This window comes from Lineus longissimus, chromosome 16 (assembly GCF_910592395.1).
Source record: "Lineus longissimus chromosome 16, tnLinLong1.2, whole genome shotgun sequence".
Lineage (NCBI taxonomy): Eukaryota > Metazoa > Nemertea > Pilidiophora > Heteronemertea > Lineidae > Lineus > Lineus longissimus.
This window is the reverse complement of record NC_088323.1, coordinates 3,757,938-3,781,367: the sequence shown is the minus strand read 5'-3', so window position 1 is coordinate 3,781,367 and position 23,430 is coordinate 3,757,938. Positions and strand designations below refer to the sequence as shown.

Here is a 23,430-nt window from a genome sequence, read left to right as displayed (position 1 = left end):
TGCGTATTGCGAGAGCTTCGCGAGATTCCGAGATTTCGGCAAAAATCAAGATGGCGCCGGGGCAAGATCAAGTAAGCGAAAAATATACTAATAAAAGTCCTTTTATCATTTAAAGTATAGATATTCTTACTAAACGAACGACGCCCTTTGATAGATAAAGTTATTGTTCTATCGAAATAGTAATTTAATTGAAAATAACTGTGTGAAATTTCTGAAATGAGGAGAGTAGTAGACTGCGTATTTCCTGCACAGTCATTCGCATTTCACGTGCATTGCGCTGTACATTGTCCTGTACAAAACACGAAATGTGATCTAGGCTGACATTGTCATTGATCATTTTATCCACAACTATTTATGTTCATAAAGCGGCCAGGCCATCGTTGACAAATTGGCCCTGATCAGACAGATATGTTTCAAAAGCCAATATAGGCATGCATTACATGGCCGATGTCGGCGATGAGGGCCTGAGTGATTTTGATAGTTGCTACGCCTACGCCTACGGTACCAACTACCATTACCAGGGTTATGGAACGAGTTAACAATCCCCGATCACACCCAAAAATAAGGTCATCGGTTGACTAACCAAGCACCACTGTTCAATGGATTTATAGTTGAATGCGATCAAACTACGTCATTTCCGATCGGGGATTCTAAAGTTTAGCCAGGGTTATTTCTTGTTTCATCCAAATTTCATTTTTCAGGCGATGGAGATTGATGCTGGTCAACGGACCGAAGGAATAAAGCAGTACTATGTCAGTAAAATAGAAGAGCTACAGGTGAGCTGGACCCTTGTCAAAAGATTTAGGAGAATAGGACTCTGAAGAAATAAAATGGATCCATCCATAGCTTCCGACACTAGGCCTATATCTAGACCCATGCTGAAAACGCCAAACAGTATCACTCTTGGATCATTTTACACTGAATCAGTTCATCAGTTGTGCCTGTCTTGAGAATAGCTTTCCTTGCTTGTAAACCTCAATTAGCTATTGTCCTTATTTTCCTTCAGCTTGTAGTCACAGACAAAACACAGAATTTACGGCGCCTTGAAGCTCAGCGAAATGAACTCAACGCCAAGGTCCGCATGTTGCGGGAAGAGCTCCAGCTCCTCCAAGAGCAAGGGTCATACGTCGGCGAAGTTGTCAAACCGATGGATAAGAAGAAAGTCCTCGTAAAAGTCCATCCTGAGGGAAAATTTGTAGTGGATCTAGACAAAAATATCGACATCAATGACGTCACTCCAAACTGCCGAGTTGCTCTTAGAAATGATAGCTACACACTTCATAAGATTTTGCCTAATAAGGTATGTAATCTATGTGACCTGCAGCTGGGCCATGGTTTGGTAGTACTTAGTCCAAATTGACCTTTCCTAATAGGCGACGCTGATTCATTTTGCCTGTCTCAGCCTGAGAACTGCTGATGACACATTTTTTGTACTTTTCTAGGTTGATCCCTTGGTCAGTTTGATGATGGTGGAAAAAGTGCCAGACTCGACTTACGAAATGGTTGGAGGTCTAGACAAACAGATCAAAGAAATCAAGGAAGTTATAGAACTCCCAGTCAAACATCCTGAGCTGTTTGAAGCTCTTGGCATTGCGCAACCCAAGGTGAGAACATTGGAGGGCTTTGTCGTTTTTGAAAGAGATGGGTGACTGCAAACCAACATAATTTAAGGACTGCCTGAGCAACGAGGTCAATATTGAAGTGCTCACCTGTAGTGGCATGCATTGATCACGACAGCAAACTAAGAAGAAGTTGAGGGGATTGTCTGCACATTCCAATACTTTTGTTGCCAACATTTAGAAATTAAGGTTTGACTTGTATCATTTGACTGTCCTGATTGTAAGTGATGCGACCCCTACCTTACTATTGCAGGGTGTGTTGCTGTATGGCCCACCAGGAACAGGCAAGACGCTACTTGCCCGAGCCGTGGCCCATCACACCGAGTGCACCTTCATCAGGGTCTCCGGATCTGAGCTCGTACAAAAATTCATCGGAGAGGGATCCAGGATGGTGAGAGAGCTGTTCGTCATGGCCAGGTGAGATTTGTTGGTGGTTTTTGCCCTGTAAACATCCCTTGAATGCGCCATTAAAAGAGGATCCAGCATCCCTTTCATTGCACATGTGTTTTAGTCTTTCACCACTATCTTGTCTTCTTACCTTTTCAGGGAACATGCACCCTCTATTATATTCATGGATGAAATCGACTCTATAGGATCCACTCGGTTAGAGTCAGGCTCTGGAGGCGACAGTGAAGTCCAGAGGACCATGTTGGAGTTACTGAACCAATTGGATGGTTTTGAACCAAAACAAAATATTAAGGTAAATATTGGCTCCACAGGAAATTTGTATTTTCCCTCAACAAGCAATGAGAAAATGTGTGACTGAGGTCTCGTATGAAAATATTGCATGTGCACCAGGCATTAAGATGTTTTGCATGAGTGTCCTTGTTTTTCTCTTTGACACTTTAAAAGCTCCTTCCTTGTTCAAATAATGATTGATTGTTATGTTTTTCTAGGTGATCATGGCAACCAACAGGATTGATATCTTAGATTCCGCTCTCCTCCGACCCGGGAGGATCGACAGAAAGATCGAGTTCCCACCACCAAATGAAGAGGTAGGCTTTTACCAATATACTGTGTTGATGCTATTTAGCTGGTTGAGGCACGCCTGTTACCTCAAGGCATGTTACAGACTTTATTTGGATCGTAACATCATTAATTTCCAGTATGGCAGTGCTGTCTACCAGCATTAGTATGATACCAATATTCTCACGACTTGTTACAGGCTCGTCTTGACATCTTGAAGATCCATTCCCGGAAAATGAACTTGACTCGAGGGATCAATCTCCGAAAGATTGCTGAAATGATGCCTGGTGCATCAGGAGCTGAAGTGAAGGTAGCGTGTCCTAATCATCAAATTTCTCTAGCATTTTATGCCTTCTATCACAAAGGGATTTCTGCTTGTATCCTACTTACTTTATGTAAGTCTCTCGTATTTATTTCCTGGACAAGTTCTGTTTTCCGTGTTCAGAGTGCTTTTCTCTTGTGATTCCAGGGTGTCTGCACGGAGGCTGGTATGTACGCATTGAGAGAGAGACGAGTTCATGTCACGCAAGAGGACTTTGAATTAGCAGTGGCCAAGGTAAGTTTTGGGGTTTTAAGTCTAATATCAACTACGCTATAGGTTATCATCTTAACTGTCTGTGGAGCATTTCTGACCGGTACCCATTTATACACCTGAGTGAAGAATAGCATCTTGCCCGTTGGGGTCGAACCAGAGACCTCTTGATTGCCAGTCAGTCAAGTGTCCAAGCCACTAGATCACAGTGGCTCCCTTGAAAGTGACTGGAAGTGACCATCTTGCTTGTTATGCATGTCACTTTACATCCCGTTCTAAATATTTTTTTACTTTTCTCTTTTAGATTATGCAGAAAGATAATGAAAAGAACATGTCGATCAAGAAACTCTGGAAATAAATCCAATGAGATTCTCTTGTGGATGGATGACAGACATTACTTCTTCCAATTTAGGAAATTATTGCCTGGGATGAGTAACTCATTCCAATTTGTGGGGGCAGCCATATTGAATTGCTAATGTATGCACATGTTTGTACGTAAACTCTTGACTGCACAGTGTGTGCTAGTTTTCAGGAAACAGTACGCACTCTGAAATTAATTCAAGATGTGCATTTGGGTTTAAAAAGTTTGTGGTATTGTAAGTGAGCTCCTCCTTTGGATTGAGGGAAAGATGAATGCAGTTTGGACCACCAGGTTGCAGTTGTCTGGGTGACACTAGATTGTGCACTGTTGCTACTCCATGCTGTGGTGTAACCCGGTACTGGCGTGGTGACTGACATCAGTAATTGTCCTATCATTGTTTGAGACTGAAAGATTTACTCTCGAAAGATGAAACACCACGTGGATTCATCTCTGGCTAAGATCGAGCGGGGTTTTCTAGTCCCAACAAACAAATTAATTGTCTTTGTAAATTATAAATATGTTGTAAAGGTTATTTGAAAGTTCATGTACTATGAAGTGAAATAAATAACTTTTCGTTATGTCATTTTCTTCTTCCTTCCGACGTAGATCTACGCAAGTTTTTCGGCCCAAAATACCCTCTTCCAGCCGCTTATCAGTCCTTTGAAGGCTTCAGCGTGAAAACAGCACCAACGCCGTCTTCAGGGTGATGGAGGAACTGACTGATCACTGCATCACGCTGAAGATCAGTTCCTTCATCTCCCTGAAGATGGCGTATGCAGGAACTGACGGATTACTTCATCCCCTGAAGATCAGTTCCTCCATCACCCTGAAGATGGCGTTGGTGTTGATTTTAAGTGTGAAGGGCTTCTGCCATCGGGAGTTTTGAGGGGGTCGGGGAGTACTGCGTCCGGATTGTAACCAAAATGTGTTGTGGGTCGCATTGGGGACAATGTAGTCGGCCATTTGCAAGGATAGATGTTGCTATCCCTGCCATTCGCCATTGGCCTTTTGCCTCACAAAATAGTAAAATTATACTTTTGCCAAATTGACTGGCAGAATACTCCGATGCTTGTGGATCCAAAAATTCATAATTGTATATTGTCAGTGATTACTAAATACTCGGCCTGGGACTTCCTACCCGATCTGGTGCGATGGGTGGGTCACACATTTCTCTCTCAAAACAAACAAGACAACACACAAGTCTAAACAAGCTCTGTACACTTTATTTGTTCTTCATTACCAACAGACATTCTGCCAGATTGTCCTCGGAAAGAATTATACTATAAACTCCTAACTTCAGTCTTTAGAGATTTGACCCCTGAGTCTGTTCAATGCAGTCAGTTCGGGACACTCAAAACTCAATACAATTTTCGGGGGGAAATATAAAACCGCATCATTTCTATGAGGAATCATGAAGCCAAAGACGAAGTAATCACGGGGCAGAGTCAAAACTTAGTTCCGTATCAAACTACCAAACTTAGTATGTTTTTGGTGCCAAGTTGTACTCCAGTAACTGCAGTAAAGTAATTGATGTGCGACACTGATTGACACGTTCTTTTCTGCAGTTTTGCTGTTCAATGTGGCAAAGTGATAATGCATATCACTGCGGTGAAACACAACACTGATTTCTTACATCACCCCTTAATCTGTGAGGGCCCAGGTTAAACTACTACAGCTCGTAAAGCAATATACCATCTTGAAAATGTGAAGATAAGAGAAAGTGTGCTCACACAGACATCATCACTTACATACATCATTTACAGTCATCTAAATTTTTTATTCGTTTACAAATCAATTAGCTGAAATGGACTGTCATCGGAGATAATCAGGAGGAGGATAGTCTTTTATCTAAGAGGCCGTCACAACCATAGGTCAATGGTTCACTTTGTCATTATTTCCGCCATGAATGATAAATAAATAAGCATATTACCAAGAGGATAAATAAACAGGGAGATAAAGTTCAACCCTGTGGTACTCTTCTGAACAAATAAAGCAATAAATTCCAGCAACATGGAAGCAATGATTACACCATCAAAACTGATATTTACTTACAAAATACACTCTATAAAATCATTCTACCCTGTTCTTTTCTAGGTTTTCCTGCATGGCTTAATTTGAGATAGGCATACCAACACAACTCACATGTGATTTTCAGCACTGGGTCTGGGTCACAACATACACAAATGCTAATACGGAACAGAAGTATAGAGCAATGTGAAATACCAGTGCGCTATTAGGCATCCCGTTGGATCACGACCCTCCTTATGACGACTGCAACCACACCCCCACACCCCTCCCCCAAACAAAACAAAACATATAAATGAAAGCCCATTGAGAATTATTTGCCATGGTAACTTATCCCAAATACAAAACTACAAAAATATGCAACATTAACTTTTTATTTGGATCAGGAACAACCAACTGGTCATGTCATCGCGCAACTAAAAACATTTTTATACTCCATGTCGGTTGACTTTTGTAAAACTTTGTTTAACCCAAAGTCTGGTTTGTTGTTCCTAGTCCAAGAATTCAATAATAATAGTGTTGTATTACTGTTGTCATCCAATTATAGGAGCCAGGGGTCTCAGAATACAATTTCAGAGACAAAATGAAATGGAAAAATGATTTTGTTGAATACGTTGAAAGTGTCTACAAGAAGTTTGAAAATCAACAAAATATTGGTCAGAAATCAGAGAAATCTTAATTTGAAGTGAATTATAATACAGTGGCTCCTTTAATTCTGCAGGTAGGCCTACAGCAATATGTCCAAACGATGAATACACTACAAAACATCAAACGTATTCGTTTTATTTTCACAATAAATATACCAAATATCACAATAATATAAGCGTAATCATAATGATATAACAAATCTTTAAATAATCCATGTGAAAGACGTCCATTTTCAAGCTCAGCTCAACTCGCACACACATGAAACTAACCACACACAAATTCAGGCTGTTTTTCAAAAGATTATATATATAAATTTATCAACTCATTGCTCCGTGTTGTTATTGGCCAGTGTAGGTTGCAGTAAAATCAGGTATAATCTCATGAAAAGCAATCGATAGTTGAATTTGTACTATAGCTATATTTGTACAATTTGAACCTGACATCGATAACATTTCTGTTTTTGAGCACAATAGTTCTGACACGTCTAAAGATTCCACTCTAGCTGACTGAAATGTACCCGTTAGTCTGTCTTCATACAACCTCGTCAAGAACAGGAGTCAGATCCACCAAAAATATCAAACATTCTCAAACCTAAAGTGTTGATTTCCTCATAGCAGTGAGATCAGGCCACAAATACAAGATCATTAGTTATAATCTAAAGGTGTGGTTTGCTGTTGAATTTTTTTTATCTGTGGCTCACTAGTAATTAGAAATTAATATGACAATAGTGTGGTAACTAGGCGAAGATTTGCTTGTATGGTGCACTTATGTTTATCTAGACAACAGCGTTGTTATTCATTTTCAATGCACGATTACATAATTGGAAAATTTCAAATTCAATTTCAAGGTTTTCAAATCCTTTTGGTGGGTCTGGCAACTGCTATTTGTCTCGTAGGAGAAATCCCTTGCTATTACTTTTTTTGCTTCTTGCATATGTATCGTTTTACTGAGTTACCCGAGCTTATGTAACCCATATGAAGCATCCTAGTAACTTAAGTTGTGAAATTTTGAATAGAATATCAGATAATGAAATTCGTTAATTTATCTCAAACTTCAAATTTCAAATGAGAAAACCAGATATTCACGTTATCAAAGTCTTCCATTTCAAATTGCATGTAATGGATTTAGTAGATCAAATATAAAACTTTCAATCAGTCTTAAATTTCACAATGAGCAAACCTGACTCTATGGGTTCAAATCAAAGCCCAGGGCAAACTCCAATACAAGTACTGCAGAAGCAAAACATTGTTGCATATCATTAACATCAAATGGCACAGCCAACGATGAGCTTCTCGATTAAACCAGCAACCGGGCGTGGCACGCACTGCCAGTCCCGTGACCAGACTGCCCACAATGCCTCTAAGAGGACAAGAGAAAAACGTCGGCCACGAGACTTCACGAGAACCGAAAATGATCAAACATGCGCACACTCTAAAAGTGTCTCTAGATCAACTCTCGTTCCTACTTCAATTAGACATGGCGTTATGTAAATTTGTTCCATCTGTCTCTCCGTTATTCCCTCACTTCGGATGTACCCGGTTTGTCTGTCTGTTCAAGAATGATGATATGAGTGGGATGTGATTGCTCGTGGATGACTGTTGCTTTAGCTTGAGGATTCGTGTCCGGCAGATGACACAGCGGAGGGGCAGGCACCTGCAAGGAAAATTGCACAAGATATCAGTCAGGAAAGGATCCTAGAAGTAGGAGCTGATATGGCATGTTTTTTGTAGCAAAATTCGATTTGAGCAACATTGCAATTAAAATTCGATTTTTGTGCCTATCTATTCGATTTTAATCAACTTTGTTCGATTCTTCCCTCAATCATTTGATTTTTTTGCATATTCATTCGATTTTTTTCAAACATTTATCAACAAAAAATACTGTTCTTGTTGTATATCAAATCAAACACTATAAATTCATAATCGAATATAACTTAGAAAAAATCAAAAGGTGAAAGAAATAGATCAAAATCAGATTCAAATATATCGCATTAACTGGTCAAAAAACGAAGCATTTTCGATTTTAATTACACCAAATCTTTCAATTTAATCAAAGTATATTCAATTTCAGAATCAAATAAGAAGTATATACGATTTTGAAATCGAATACTCATTCGATTTAAATCGAATAGGTCATTCGATTTAAAATCGAATAGACCATTCGATTTAAAATTGAATATGTCATTCGATTTTTGTAGATTTCTATTCGATTTTGATTGGTCAATCGTAGTCACGTGACAAACTAGCAACCAATTAGAATCGAATGGAATAGGAGCAGAATCGAATAGACCATTCGATTTAAAACCGAATAGGTCATTCGATTTTGTGTAGATTTCTATTCGATTTTGATTGGTCAATCATAGTCACGTGACAAACTAGCAACCAATTAGAATCGAATGGAATAGGAGCAGAATCGAATGAGACAATTTGATTTAGAAATCGAATACTCATTCGATTTAAATCGAATAGGTCATTCGATTTAAATCAAATAGACCATTTGATTTTTAAATCGAATATTGCTTTTCATTTGATATGGAATCGAATGAACATTCATTCTTAAAATCACAAATTATCATTCAATTTTTTGTAAGAACTATTTGATTATATCGAAATCTACTTTAATCTATATGACGAATTATGCGATTAATATTGAATAGGTGATTTGTAAGAATCGAATGAGATTGTTTGATCTCGGTCTTGATATTTTAAACTCTTTCCAATACATTTTTGATAAAACAACCTATCATTCGATTCGATTGACAATTTATTTGATTTATTTTTCACTAAAGAAACTATTCATTCGATTTCTGACTGAAATATTGAAGGAATCAGTGAATCGCATAGTGCTACACATAACAGGCCATAAGCTGAAGAAACTATGCCAAACTCCGCCTAGTAGTAATGTGTGCCGATCCAGCAATTTAAGTACTGAGTGACCCCCGATGACGTAGTCGCACTGACGGTGCACTACGATGACCAAACAAACATAAGACGTCTGGCCGGTGGCCTGGAAGGATTACAGGCTACTGGAGAAGCCCCGATACCTACCGTTGAGAAACTGCAACTTGTATCGTCTTGACGAAACATTTCCGACACACGACACGATGGCCGCATGGTTGCGTCTGCATTGTCGCCTTAGCACCGAGACAAATGACACACTGAAAAGACAGAGAACATGAAAAGCTTATTACAGCGGAATTCACGTAGCAGACACGTTCTTTAAAAGGAAAACTTTGGCGTTTATTAGGCGTTAAGATTTAGTGCCGACAAGTAGGATACTCCTCTACTAACCACCATGGACGCGCCACCATGTAGCATCTTGTAAATTTCAGGCTGGCCTTTGGTTACATTCCGTTCTAGTGCACTGTTTCCTGCTGCTGATAGTTCATTGATCCCGTCTGGAAAAGTCACAGTCCTGCTGGAAGCCACTTTACGTATGAAAAGCCAACATATCGCAACGGCCAACTTGCCCCTTAAATAGGGCTCACATCTGTATTGTTGCCTTAGTACCAAGATAGAAAAGACACGAAAAGGAATTAGTGAACAAGAAAAGCTCATAAACGGAACTTTCTTTTCCCCTTCTCAGCTCTTAAGTGGCCAATATCGTACCAGACACAGACTTGCCACTCATAATCCTCTTATGTCAGTGCTATCAACAACGCTATCTGAGAAAGTTCATGTTTATTTAGCTTGCGAATGCCCCCTGGATCTCGCTGAACCTTAGCACGAACCCTCACTCTTCTCCGCATAATTGCCACCTTCAGAAATGGCCAAACCCTTCACCATCGCGCGAAATTAGCACGATCACGTTGTCCAAACATCAGAAAGTGTTATACACCAGGACATTATTTATCGAGCTACAACTGTAAACATTTCATGCCGTGAGCCAATTATGGTTTTGTGGACTTAAGGGCGGCAATGTTTAATGAGCACTATATCTTATTCTTGTACTTGACGAAAATGACTAAGATTGCATGCTTTAGGAAAATTAACACTAAGATGAAATTCTCAGGAAAATGGTCAAGTTGAAATTGACACAGGCAATGTCTTAATAATGTTTGTGGAGATTATGGCATTAGCTATTTCATCATGGAGGAGGGGGAAAATGTCTGATTAGAAACACCTTGGTTGCCCAACAAGGTAACAAGACTAGGTCATCAAAAACATTTGAGACTGTTAGACCCTTCATTCAAAGTGACACCTTTTGCCTTATAACCCGCCACAGGTATGCAAACGTCTACAATGTTACTTCCTCTTCCTCAGACTACGGTCTCTACTATTGATAAACAGGTCGTCTGGCAATGTTGTCAATGCAGGGATTAACCTGTCGCTAAGATGGCAAGGAAGAGGATCAAAGATTGTGAAGATGTGTTATCACCAAAGACAAGATAATACAAGGATTAGTGAAGGTTTGCTCACTTTGGGAGTTGTGTCAACTCTGGTATTAGCCTCGGCATCAACCTCTTTGAAGGGCAGAACTTGCCATCAAAAGTCAAGGGTTGTGAGACACACAAAAGATGTTTCTGTGCCAGAGTTTAGCTTCCTAAACTTGTGCAGTCTTTTGAAGTGGGGAAATCTCATTTGCACTGATAAAGTAGTAAAAAACTCTTTTAAAAATTAAGATTTTGGGGTTTTGGAAAACCTTTAACTGTTTAAAGGTGCTTTAGCCAACACAAATATGCACCCTACAGAGGCTTTTTTGGTATAGGTTTTTGAGATTCGAAAAACCTCTTATGGTTTTTCATTTTGCTGTAAAACTGCTGCCTACTTGTAGTAAAGTTCCTCACTGCATCAAGAAATAATGTAACAAATTAAAAATCTCAGTTTTAATGACGTGACCAAAATGCTTTCTGCGGAATTCGGTACCGGTACTCGATCTCTTGATCAATGCAATATCCCGTGCTACACCGTCATTTTTCTTGAACATCACCGAACTGAACCAGTGACATGCCATGCGACAAGAACTAAGCGCTATGTCTCGTATCAATGGCCGTCACTCAGAAAGAGAAATACACCAGAACAGTCCTCGCCAGCGCTAACGGATGCTGCGCGTCAGTGCGATTTGTTTACCAAGAAAAATTAATGGCCGTCTTTCAAAATATGTAAATGTGATTTGCCTCTTTCTAAAGCACTATAGAAAGTCAGATTGATTTTTCAGATGTTTTTGAATGTTTTCAATGTGAATAGCTAGTGAATATAAAAGACTGCATAGTGGGGAAGTATAAAAGATGAAGTATGACCTTCATATGCCATCGAGCGCATCGTCCATACGATATATGTAGGAAGTTGAGAAATGCTCGGGTGCAGGTTATCTACATTTGTTTAAGGAGGAGTTTCCCAGGCCGACATTTATGATTGATGATATATTAATAATAACAGAGTTTGGTGAGGGGGGTGCTGAAAATATACATCTAACGATTTGCAAAAAACAGCCAGAAGAATAGATTTGAATTCTCTTGCAAGATAGAAAATATTAAAATACCGGTACCAACTAAATCTAAAGAAAGGTATTCGTATCTGTTTCAACCAAATAGGACTGATTATACTTTATATCAGAATGATTATGAATCAGAGTTTAAGTTGGGCGAAGATGAGACTCAGTCCTTTTTGGGTCAACAGCAAAAAGAAGGCATACATACCAAATCCTGGGATAGAGGAAAAGAAAGCGAAAAAGAAAAGAAGATGAAAATAAATAAATTCATAGAATAAAATTACTCACTCTTTCTGAGATATATTGACACTGCAAGAGAATAGATAAGTCAATTAAAGGAGACCTCCCCGGAAGATCCCGAAATATCCCAAAGAGCCCTCTTTTTCGATTTACCACTTCTGAAGTCTTCTCTGACCGAACAGAATAGATAAGTTAAAGGAAACCTGTTGGGGAGAAACAGGCCCGGAAAAAAACTAGGGGGACATGATATCATTCATAAATCTAAGCTTCATGGACACCAAATAATGGCACAGCACTAAACTTTGTTCTTAATCATCACCATTTATCGTTATATTAAGAAGTTTAAACAATCTAAATCAAACAATTAATAGCATAGGTTCATCTCCATTGAATAAAAAATGGATATTATCACAAAATGATACTTATTCAAATAATTATGATCGCGAAGCAAGGTTTTTTTTACTGATTATGAACATTAATGCACAACAATGACGGAACCATCTGTTCATCCCGTCTTGTCAGGCGATCACATGGCCATCTCTCCGCAGCAAGCGGTCACAATCTTAAGAATGCAATAACGGAGCAGTGTTTTTATCTGCCAGACAATAATTGGTCTGGCGTGCTCACAGCTGAGGCATTTTTACGTCAATTTCTCTGAAAGGTTTACGCCGGAAAATATGCTATTTTTGGACCTGTTAATTTGTTCAGAACAATATCTGATTTTCTGTTTTCAAGATCGATTATTTCTCATGGGTAAGTCGATTGAGGGAATATTTCAAAAGCAGAGTTGTTTTTTCGCGAAGCAAATAGCTTTTCTTTCTTTAGTATGCAAATTTTATCATCCAGATATGATTTGGGACAAGGAGTCACCCAAAATTCGAAATCGGGACGGGCACTTTTAGAATGGGCTGTTGGGATATAAGGACCTTTTATCTATACATAACTTTCCAACATGACTTGGAATCTTAGACAGTAGACAATGACGTGATCTTTTCGAGCAGACCTGCAGGCGATCATGTTCAACGCTAACAACACAATTATGGACTGCGGTTCAATAATATAGCTAATAACAATAACATCCCTCGGAGGAAATTTCGCTTAAACAAAGGTCAAAGGTTAACTTTAGAGGAAACTTCGCTGAAACAAAGGTCAACAGTTAATCACTTGAAAGTTCCACTCGCTTGTTTCCAATAAACCAAGTCGTGGCACTCCATAGATTTGAACACTGAGAGTTGAAAGGGCATCATCTGTTGACATTAGCAACAAACTAAGCTACTTTCTCCAGAACTGGACCCATCGTTCCATGACACAAAGCAACAGTTTATGAAGACAAAGCAATGAGAAACCGATATTTGGCACTCTTTGGTCTGTTTGTTGCAAGGCTGTTCATCACTGTTGACAAATACAAATAACAAAGATCTTTTCCGGAACCGATATCTGAACCCAGCGATAAAGTGTAGCCGCTACACAAGCAATGCAAGTCAGATAGTTAGCGCTAAACGATTCTCGTTTTTATACTTGATGCGACTGGGGAAATGGGATGAAAGGCAGACGTTTGTAAGAGCTCTAGAGCAAAGCTAGTTTATTTGAACCGGATACCTGAAGCCGTCGATAAATAGCTACTACACAAGATATGAAAGTCTGATATATTTTCGCAAAATGCCCCCGCATGCTTGATTATCAGTTTTGTATACGATGCCGTTGGGGAAATCGGGCTTGTTCCTTGATTGCCATTACTGATGACTCGCCCCGGAGTGTCAGTCACGAATCGGTCCTGATTGGCTCCGAAGATGATTCGGTTCAGAGAACCAAATGTAATTTTTATGGCGATGCGTGGCAATTTGTTGCATCGTGATGCATTTCACTGTGAATGTACCCATGACATTTTTCAAGAATCAGCTGTAATTTTGTCGCCAAGTTGGATGTTGTTAAACAATTTTAGACAATATTCAACTCTATCTGGATAGACCCTTGGATCCAACACATTTATCACGGCAATAAATTTCGTATTCCATGACTCTTTATCTTCTGCAGAGCAGTATATCAATGTCCAGCAAGACTCAATTGCTTGATTAGATGACAAAATATGACCAGACGTCAAAAGGTCCTTTGTTTTTTACATCAATCAACAGGGATTAGTTGACGAAAAAGCCAAGCAAAACGTTAATCACAATCAACCTGGAAACATTTTCTGGAACATAAATCCCTGGTTTTTATCGAAGTTGGGTCCAAGAACCCAAAATGATGTTCATGTACATGGTTATCAAAAACTCAAATGTTTTTTTTATTGGGACAAAAAGTGAAGCAAAAGTGTCACGTCTTTCTTGTGCCCATTAAGAATGTGAACGAAATGTCAAAGGTGAGAATTTTTTGTTATCCCTCTTTTTAGTGTCATCTAAAGAGGTTGCTGCCACTTTGATTTAGAAAATTGTTTGGGTGAAAACTGCGCAAAGAAACACTAAAGGTCATCCACAAAGTGGAAAATGCCCGCAGCTCAAAGTAACCAGACATTACTTTGGAAACATCTTATCTACAGTTTGAAGATTGTATGTCGCTAGAGAGACCATTAAGGCGCAAAATATTTTCAAAACCTAATCTACCCCCCCCCCCCTGAGTGTAGTTTTATTTAATCCTTATTCTATCTGCAATGTGAGCAATGACTTCTTCCAATCAGTTATGATTCCCAAAATTACATCAACAAAAATTTCCAGTCTCCGTATCCATCATCAAAAAACATGTTTACTGGTGATATAGATCGCTAAAAACCAGCCATTGCTAGGCGATGTTCTTTGCGTGATGATAACTTTCTGATTCGATTAGTTCTGCTGCATAAAATAATCTCTTGATGGCTCGGCGATTACGTCAAACATGACAACAGCTGTTGTCAATCTGATCCATGAAGCTTTCAAATATGTTCTCCGTTCCTTCAAAAATTAGAAAATTGGACAGAATTGATTGGCGTGTCTACTATCTTTCAATAAAACAGCACTACCAGTCACTGGACATCACCTTCCAGCCTATAGTTCCCCTTTAACTAAAGGTCAGACACCCAACTGTCAAACATCAGCGCATCTCAGTGAAATCCAATCATTTGAAACGTGCTTACATGAAGGAAAAATCAACAACTGCTGCTAGCAATTAAATAATGTACGTCATCATTTATTCTTTCCTTCTGCTATTATTTTTGGCAAGCAGCACTAATGTGATTATACCAATTGATTAAATTATAGAATAAAAAGCTGACATTTTCATTCCTGCTTCCGAAAACGGGAAGAGCCTGGGGCAATGCGGCATGATTAGCGCATGCAGGGAATATGTTTTGTGGGTTTTCTTGAGCGGAGGATATGTATATTGTCAATCTCTCCATCCGAGACACAGCCATCAAATTGGCATCGCGTGTGTCAGTTGGCTGCACTGACGTGTTTTCCGCTTGGGTAGACACAATCTCTCTTTTGATTGGCCAATCGACTCATTTAGGAAGAGTTTACAATTCATCAAAGAACTGGTCAGTTGAGTTAGGGTGATCGAATTTAGCCGGAGACTGGATTGGGTTAGGGCAGTGTCTGGTTAGGAATAGGTTGGTTCAGCGGAAGAACTCTCTATAGTAATACAGGTTTTCTAGAGTGTATTTCAGACAGGTTTGTTCTTGTAAAGTTAAGATGACAATGAACACTCTACAAAATTCTGCGCATTTCTCAAATTGACAACGAACTCTTGACAAGAAAACGTAATTGACAAACTAGCGCAATGTCATTATCGGCAAATGAACTTTACATTTCGGATGAGAGTATATTTTCTAAAACCAATAGAAGCATGTATTGAGTGCATGTTCAGAAGATGCGTAATTCTAAGGTCGATATGGTAACTTAATGGTGTTAGTGGTGATTACATTTCTCATTTGAGAGCCCATTTGGATATGGGGATGGTTCTTTTTGCCTTTTATGTTGAGAGGCGTTTGATTTAGCGATATGCATTCCTCATATTATCGTGAATAGTTTCGAGATGTACTGTTTGATAAGAGAGACTTCTATAAACTCTGTGTAACTTTATCTGACCTATATCGCCTGCCTATAATCTCACTTTGATAAAAGGGAGCATAACTGAGTTGCATAAAGTGCCTTCTTACGGTTTTTTGCACTGAGTGACCCATGTGCACTTTAGGACGATTTAGTCATCAGGGGGTCACTCAGTGCAAAAACAACTGGGATGACCCCTATACTTCTAATTCTTATGCATCACTTCAGCAAAATGCTGCAAATTTCTTGCATAATGTCTTTAAGGAGGAGCATCACCGATGCTGGGCAAGCACAATTCATGATAATAACCAACTTATGATGCGGAGGGCACTACCAATATACATCCGAAAATTGCCACAATCAGTTGTTAGTAGACACCTTATTTAAACCAATATCTGATACATCCCAGGAACACCCAATCGACAGAACTCTGTAAAACTCACCAGTGCCGACCAGGCATTATCTTTAGAGACTCCATGAGATGCTTACACCCGGATGTTCAATAGATTTATCAATCATAAACTCGCTTATCTCAAGATGAATATGGCTAAACCTTTACCGCTATCCTGTGCCCGAATGCGGAAAGTAATTCAAGAGGCAAAGTCAGCGAAAACATGTAAATGGATTTGTCAAATAAGTGAAAACCGATAAAGTCTTAGATAAATGTCATATTGGTGCTGCACTTAACGCCCAACATCACTAAATAAAACTGATAAATAAACAGGATGCGAGTAGGTGCTTAGAGAGGGATGGGAAGCGACGGATAATTGTCCTTGTGAAAATGCTGTCCTCAAAACTATCTTTTCTTACAAGATATGCTAAAATGCTTATTTTGGTCGGTTTTGTTCCAAGAGGTCTTTTCATCTCTGGTTGTAAAAGAAACGCATTTTCGGAAAACAGTTCTTAAGCGTTGTATCTCATCCAGCATTACTCTAACCTTCGAATAACTTGTCATAAGCTGATTACGCTATAAGCTCTAACCATGCCTTTGCCAATCCGAACCTTTCCCCAATGTAACCCACTGCCTTGACTACAAACACAGAAACCTCGATTTTATACTCCTGAGTGTAAAGTTACTCACATCTTCTTCTGTAGTATCCACATGGTGGTGATGGTGATGGTGGTGGGTTGGGTCACCCTCGTGTTCCTCTAACCGGGCTAATAACTTGTCCTGCAAAATACAATGATCGGAAACGGATTAAGAATTTATTTAAGCATTGCTATGTTGCAATAAAGCGAAGCCTGGATTTCTAAACCTGAAATTGAAAACAGAAAGTCATTTTCCATTGACATTTCGCATATTTCCCCTTGCTGGTTAGAGCTATCGATCCCCTTGTAAGCTGTTCCATGGGGGTCGATGTTGTCAAGATTTGCTGTGATAATCTCTTGACCAGACAGTAAAGCAATGGGAATATAGGTCGAAGAAGGTGGAAGACCACTAAGTTTAATTCTCAGTCTTTTTATTCCTGATACTACATGTACTCACAACTCCAACAAAACATCAACAGGACGTGGAAAGCCACTCTGCTCAGATTTAAAGTTAAGGGGTACACGCAACTCAAATACGACCTGGGCCCAACCAATCTTCAATTGAGCCCTTAAAATCGTCCAATATGTCAGACATCATGCAGTACACTCATTACTAGTCATATCAATCTCCGTTGGAAATCTCTAATCTGACTTCTAGGGAATCGACTCCGCTTTAACATCGTTGAGTTGATCTTCAAGGGTCTACGAACATGATGGATGAAGACGGACGAGGTCTGGCGGAGGGATTACGAAATGAGGAGTTCAAGGTTTTGAGACCAATTGACCCAATAACTTTTTCAAACGTGATTGTGACAAAGTACGTGAATAAAGTACAATCACTCATAAATTGCAAAAGGATGTGGCTTCATGACAACTTTTTATGAATTCGGATGAGGCTGGGACTAAAAATCCAAGTTATTTATCAAGCCGATGCCCCTCCGAGGGTTAATATATAGATTTTCTTCATGTTCGGAGATGATAATCCATGAAAATGGGGACAGAACCGCTTTAATCTTTGAAAAGGAGATCAATGTTGGAAATGATTTTGCTTTGACGGAAGACAGATTGTGCCCACGGGACTAAGTGGTGAAGTATGACCTTGTTTCGCTACATTCGATATTGGAGTGGTTCAGCATTCATGTGGTCAATTTCTCAGTAAGTTTGATTCTATGCTCAAAACGCTTTGTCATTCCAGACTCTTCGGGGGGGGGGGGCTAACAATTCGAATGAACCTTGCTATGTCATTGCTAAAAATAGCACTGGCATCGTCGACCAAACCAACAGAACAGCTATCCTAAAAACTGTTCCACACACAGTCTCGCCATCACATAGCAAAATACATTACAGAGCAGGAGCTTCCGTCTGCCCAGCAGGCTAAATTGTCATACCGTTGTCATACGGTTTTTCAATTGTTTTTGAGGCCATACATAGTCTAAATGACAGCAGACTCGAGAATGGGCGAAGGTCTAGAAAAACATGAGCAATTGAAAAAATCATTAAAAGCACCAGCTACCTTTTTCTCAGCGTCTCGCGCTAATCATGTAGCTTTTTCATCAGGTTGTTTTGCGCCAAAACCGGATGAAATTACTGATTGATTTTGTACGAAAATATCCGCCCAAGGCTATTGGCAAGAATCCGTTTGTTTACGGCTAATTATGGTTCCTGATTTCGTCTAGGCAGTGTGTGGTCCATTAGCACTTTAGTCATAACGTCAAACGATATTGTGCCGATTAGGCTCTCTTTGCTTGAGAATGTCATGAACTATGACTTTCTTATCAATATGAAATGTTACAGGAGAAGAAATGAGATTAAATATTGTTCTTAAGCTTTTAGGTATTTTCATATGCTTTATTCTTACAAGTTAAAAGAACATTTCATGCAATGGTAATTTGATGATACGCTATTCTAACGTTTCTGCAGCCATCAAGGCCAATACATGATCATGCCCAATAGCAAATATTATGCTAAATGAAAGGTAATTTTGAGGGAATCCGCATTTATTAAAGGAATATACAAATACATTGCTGATTGACTGTCCTCAGTACACAAGCATCTCAGCCCTTAGTGGAAAAATCACACAAAGTATGCCAATCTGTGACACTGACAGATTTCGTGGTTGATGCAAATAGGATTTCTTTCATGATTTGGCAGAGTACATCGGGTGATAAGCCTGATTGATTTCTCGATAACGATCCATTTTACTCGGCTTATGGGTCCCAGCTTTGATCTATATTGATTCTAACAAATGCTTTTAAAGGCTAACCCTCTTTCGTAGTTCTTGAGTTGATATGAAGGCGAATGCTATGTCGTTCTCCACACTTTCAGCCGCAGACCTGTAGCAGAGATTTTCACCATGAGGCCGAATGACCAATTCATGCGACAAAAGACAAAAGTTTGCGGTGGTCGTTGCAGGTGCCCCCAACAAAATCAGTGATTGCTTCAACCTGGAATTGATATCAAAGGCAATTACCAGTCTTGCTGGGAGATGAGCAGTCATTTTAAGGGATGCTTTCATGAAGCGTTTCGCAAACAAGCGAGTATCGAAATTGAATTGCTCATCGCAGCCATAATCACTTGTTTGTGAGACGCTTCATGAAGAAATCCCTTCTTGTTAGATCTTTATCTCCTTCCAACTGACAGATCCTGCTACTTAGGGTTCCGAGACAGAAATAATACCATTGAAAAGATGTATATAAAGCACATATCTTATTCTGATCTGCTGTGATGTCACCATATACAAAGGATAAATATGGCTGTGTTGCAGGAAATAATGATGTTGTGACTATACGAGTATTTATTAACGAAAGGCGTCTTTTTACAAAACATGCCACGTCATTAAAAAAACTGCTTTGATGTATAGGATGATTACTGCAGCAGATAGTTCAGTTTTGGCTGTTAAGGAAATGCAATCATTGTATCTCGGGGATAATGGAAGTAATGTTAGGGGCAAATCATAATCATTAGTGGCAGCAATAGCAGCAGTAACATTCAGAAGTAATACCGTCCTGGAAGAAGCCAAATTTTAGACGGCGCTTCTGCATGTATCTGGTGGTGAAGTGTCAGTCTATCTAAAAAAACAATTAACAAACCCTTTTAAATGAAGACTGTTCTGCAGAATCGGGTCCCTTTCTGAACTTCAACAAGAGTACCAGCCCCATATGTTCCTCTTGATTGGTACATTTCAGTTCATCTTCTACGACTCGAGAAATTGTTCCAAAAGGGACATTATCAAATTATACGAAGTGTGTTTAAAATTCCAGGGAAGACCAGCATCCTTTCGGGAATACGTCTGCGTCTATCTTCTGTTCTTTAAATCGATGCCATTTGCTAAATGGAACTATCTAATCCCGGGGTCTAATCCTGAAGTGAGACTTGAAACAAAGTCGTCACGGTGGATTTGTTCTACAGAAGAATGGTTTTAGAAATGTTTTGTTGCCTTGGCTCCATCTGAATGAACTTGCTGTATATGTCACTCATTTCTGCATCAATCGTGACCGAAACAGTCGTGAAGAAGTGGACAATGAGTGAAACTGTAGACAATATAGAGAATCTAGTGAACAGATTGAACTTTCTGATCATATTGAAAACCGTTTGAAATGAAAGGTTTTCATGAACTTGGTTTGCAGTGTAAATTCCTCTACAGGACACTGAGAGGAAATTCAAAACTTTGAACCCTTTAAGACTTGATCGTCATGCACCTGAATGTGAGTAATATCTGGCTCAAAATCTCATCAGTCTGAGAGAGAACATCCACAAGTTTGCATGGGAGTTCTGGCTTAACTATGCAAATCATGAACAAGTCCAGAAAGTCACTGATTGATGACTGGATAAAGAGTCCAACGCCTCAACTACCAGACCTCACCTCCTCTCTGCAGCTACATCGCCGTGCAATCTTCCAAATGTATTTTGATTTAGGTAAACAAATCAACACGAAAATATCCAGAACTTTTCAGGAAGACTATAAAATATTCATCAAAATCTGCCAATTTCACCGCTGCTCTGATCTTACGCTGTTTGGACACTACTCGTGTTACACTCATTAGTGACTGCGGTCTTGTGTTTTGCTGTTATTGCATGTCTGAGCGATACATGCAGAATTAGGTCAGTAGGTCAATGTGCCCAAAGTGACCAACTCACTACTTAAGTCAACACATCGACTATAATCAAGAAATCTGAGGCAGCCTTGGCTGCATTCGATTCCACAGACTATGCAACTGTCAGTGCATGTTTTTATGCCCCTTCTTATGACCAACTTATGACAGCCTTGACTGGAATTCAAACCGCTAATCTTTGGATTGCTAGTCCACTGATCTATCTGATCTATCTATTTAGCCATCAAGGTTTCCTGTTTTAGAGCCAGCTGAGATTCAATGTTCATTAAACCCTACATACACGACTGTGATTGGTTCTCAAGCAGCCATCACCAAGCCGTAGCACTTTTTCTGACACACCCTGTATACTATTTTCTAGGGCTTAGTGTCATCATCACACCTATCCATCAAGCAAAGCTTACCCCATCTCAATGATTGGGTCCCAAATTGATTTACCTCTCTCCGCACCTCGGTAATGGAGAACAGCGGGATTACCAAGGATCTACGGAGTACAGGTATATATCCGTAGTCTATGTCTCTTATAGGACTTATTTGTCACTTTACTATCCCTATAGATTTTCAATACTCGATCAAGGCTAATGGAAACTTGGTCGACGTTATCCGTGGACAATTACACTTTTCCCATGTGTTGTCCATTAACTTCTGCAACATCCTAAACTCCAGAGCTAATCGCTTGATTGTTACCTTTCGTGCGTTTATTGGGGAGCATCGTCCAATGTGCAGCATTGTCAGAGGGTCAGATTCAAACTTTCATTTGACAAGTGTCGCCTATTTGTTTTTTTATTAGATACAGCTTCTCTATTCCCTGTATACTACGCATTGTGCCAATCATGAGCCAAAATTTCCGCTATCAAGCCCTATAAGGTATTTATCCATAAACAACCAGGTTACAGGCAAACTAATCACCACGTTTTGCCAACTTTTCCCACAATATGCTTCCTTCCTGCTCGTGATTTGTTACGATTTTATGGCTTCTATCATCTCATCTAATCAACTTTACCCTTGGCATAACTCGCACAATTTAATTTACCCCACCCCCCTGAGTAAACAAGACACTTTTTGTGGGTTGGCGAATTCCTAATTGAAATGAATATCCAGGAGCAAAGTTGGGTCATTTAAAACTTTCAATGCATCTTAAAGGGATAACTTGGGTGTGGAAGATAATACTCCAGTACACCACATTACGCTCCAATATGCACGAAAGTTGATCTCTAAATTAGCTGGTTTTTGCTAGTGTTGGGAGGACAACGTACCTTATTGCATATGAGTGATTCTTTGAGATACAGATCTTTATTGTTGTTTGTTACCTTCCAACCTATGCCCCTGTTCAGATGTTCAAACGATTTCCCAATAAAAGAAAATGCAATACACTATTCCGATTCCCATATATGATGCACTTGTTTCGACGCTGGGTGTGATTTCAACTTGATACCTGCAGAAAATCGACCTTGACGTCAAAATCACAATCCGCCCACCGAGCAACAACTGGAATCGTTGAGGAAATGCAACTTCAAAGGCTTTTTCTAATATCAGAGAAGAGATTGTCTAGAGTTGCATTCCCTTGTTAATTTAGACTATAACAGCTATTTGCGATGTCAAAGAAATACTTGCCCGTATATCGAACAAGCATAATTTTTTCAATGATTGAATTAGCAGAGTGACAAGATGGTATATCTGCAAAAATTAATCCTACTCGAGTTCACTGCTTTCAGTAAAATCCTAGAGAGGGTAGATGATTCTTTTACAAATACATACCGCTGGCATATACTCCATCGATACGTTTTGACCTCGTATATACTTCGGACATCATAACTAGTAAACTAAAGCTCTCACAGGATCATATCGAACTGTTACTCCAACCCTTTTTTTTATCATATTCTTTGCTAAAGCTAACGCCATCACTTCTACTTCCCGAGGCAGCCATTTGCCGCAGTTACATGTAGCAGAAATGGTCAATAGCTCGGAGGCAGATCATGAGACGGGATTTGCGCAACAAAGATCAAAGGTTGGGCGACCAAGATTTTGAAAAGAGCAACAGTTTTTGATTCCCATGAACGAAAGGAGAGATACTGAAAGTTTTTTATCCCTCATTTTCTCAGCGCAGCTAAATATCACACTTCTCGATAGAAATCACCATCATTATAGCCCCACGGCGGGGAAAGACACGAGTGAAGGCGCGATTTATCGCCTTGAAGATTAAAGGTATCGCGAGAACAAGGCAATATTATCTTCTGAAAAAGATGTCGGAAAAACGTTGCTGTGTCCCGGAGGAGTGATACCGGTCCTGATTGCAAATTCTTGTCTTGTTTAGGTAATCGCTGCTCGCTGGGAGAGTGCGTTATACGCCTGCATACAGAGTCTTGGATCTTCCTCTCCACGTTTACTGATAGCGTAAGGTGGATGATTGTAGTTTCTGGTGCAATTCTGTATCCACGGTGACTCCTACTTGGCC

At 39.5% G+C, this 23,430-nt stretch overlaps 2 protein-coding genes across 4 annotated transcripts in view; one reads left to right on the top strand and one right to left on the bottom strand.

Moving 5' to 3' along the window:
* Window positions 1–45: 45 nt before the first annotated feature.
* On the top strand, window positions 46–4,056 carry LOC135500874 (26S proteasome regulatory subunit 8). Its single transcript, XM_064792553.1, has 10 exons — window positions 46–71; window positions 702–776; window positions 1,007–1,300; window positions 1,443–1,604; window positions 1,873–2,036; window positions 2,166–2,319; window positions 2,516–2,614; window positions 2,785–2,895; window positions 3,055–3,141; window positions 3,422–4,056. Exons 1-10 carry the CDS (start codon window positions 51–53, stop codon window positions 3,473–3,475), a joined length of 1,221 nt encoding a protein of 406 aa, XP_064648623.1. The 5' UTR covers window positions 46–50; the 3' UTR covers window positions 3,476–4,056.
* A 623-nt stretch (window positions 4,057–4,679) lies between these two features.
* Window positions 4,680–23,430, bottom strand: part of LOC135500565 (uncharacterized) — a 61,967-nt gene continuing 43,216 nt past the window's right edge. The window contains exons 2-6 of one of the 3 annotated variants that reach the window (XM_064792100.1): window positions 16,919–17,008; window positions 11,870–11,890; window positions 9,442–9,652; window positions 9,199–9,308; window positions 4,680–7,804 (exon numbers count right to left, since the gene is read on the bottom strand). In XM_064792100.1, the coding sequence (XP_064648170.1) occupies window positions 7,672–7,804; window positions 9,199–9,308; window positions 9,442–9,652; window positions 11,870–11,890; window positions 16,919–16,941 (498 nt within the window). In that variant the 5' untranslated portion in view covers window positions 16,942–17,008 and the 3' untranslated portion in view covers window positions 4,680–7,671. The remainder of the gene's footprint in view (window positions 7,805–9,198; window positions 9,309–9,441; window positions 9,653–11,869; window positions 11,891–16,918; window positions 17,009–23,430) is intronic. The other 2 variants (XM_064792098.1, XM_064792099.1) reach the window with 2 other exon arrangements.

What these genes read in the sequence shown, in the direction of transcription:
- LOC135500874 (XM_064792553.1), top strand. Translation starts at nt 51, where the DNA reads ATGGCGCCGGGGCAAGATCAA. An exon ending in TCCCACCACCAAATGAAGAG is followed by an intron (nt 2,615 to 2,784) that starts GTAGGCTTTTAC and finishes GACTTGTTACAG; the next exon opens with GCTCGTCTTGACATCTTGAA. An exon ending in CATCAGGAGCTGAAGTGAAG is followed by an intron (nt 2,896 to 3,054) that starts GTAGCGTGTCCT and finishes TTGTGATTCCAG; the next exon opens with GGTGTCTGCACGGAGGCTGG.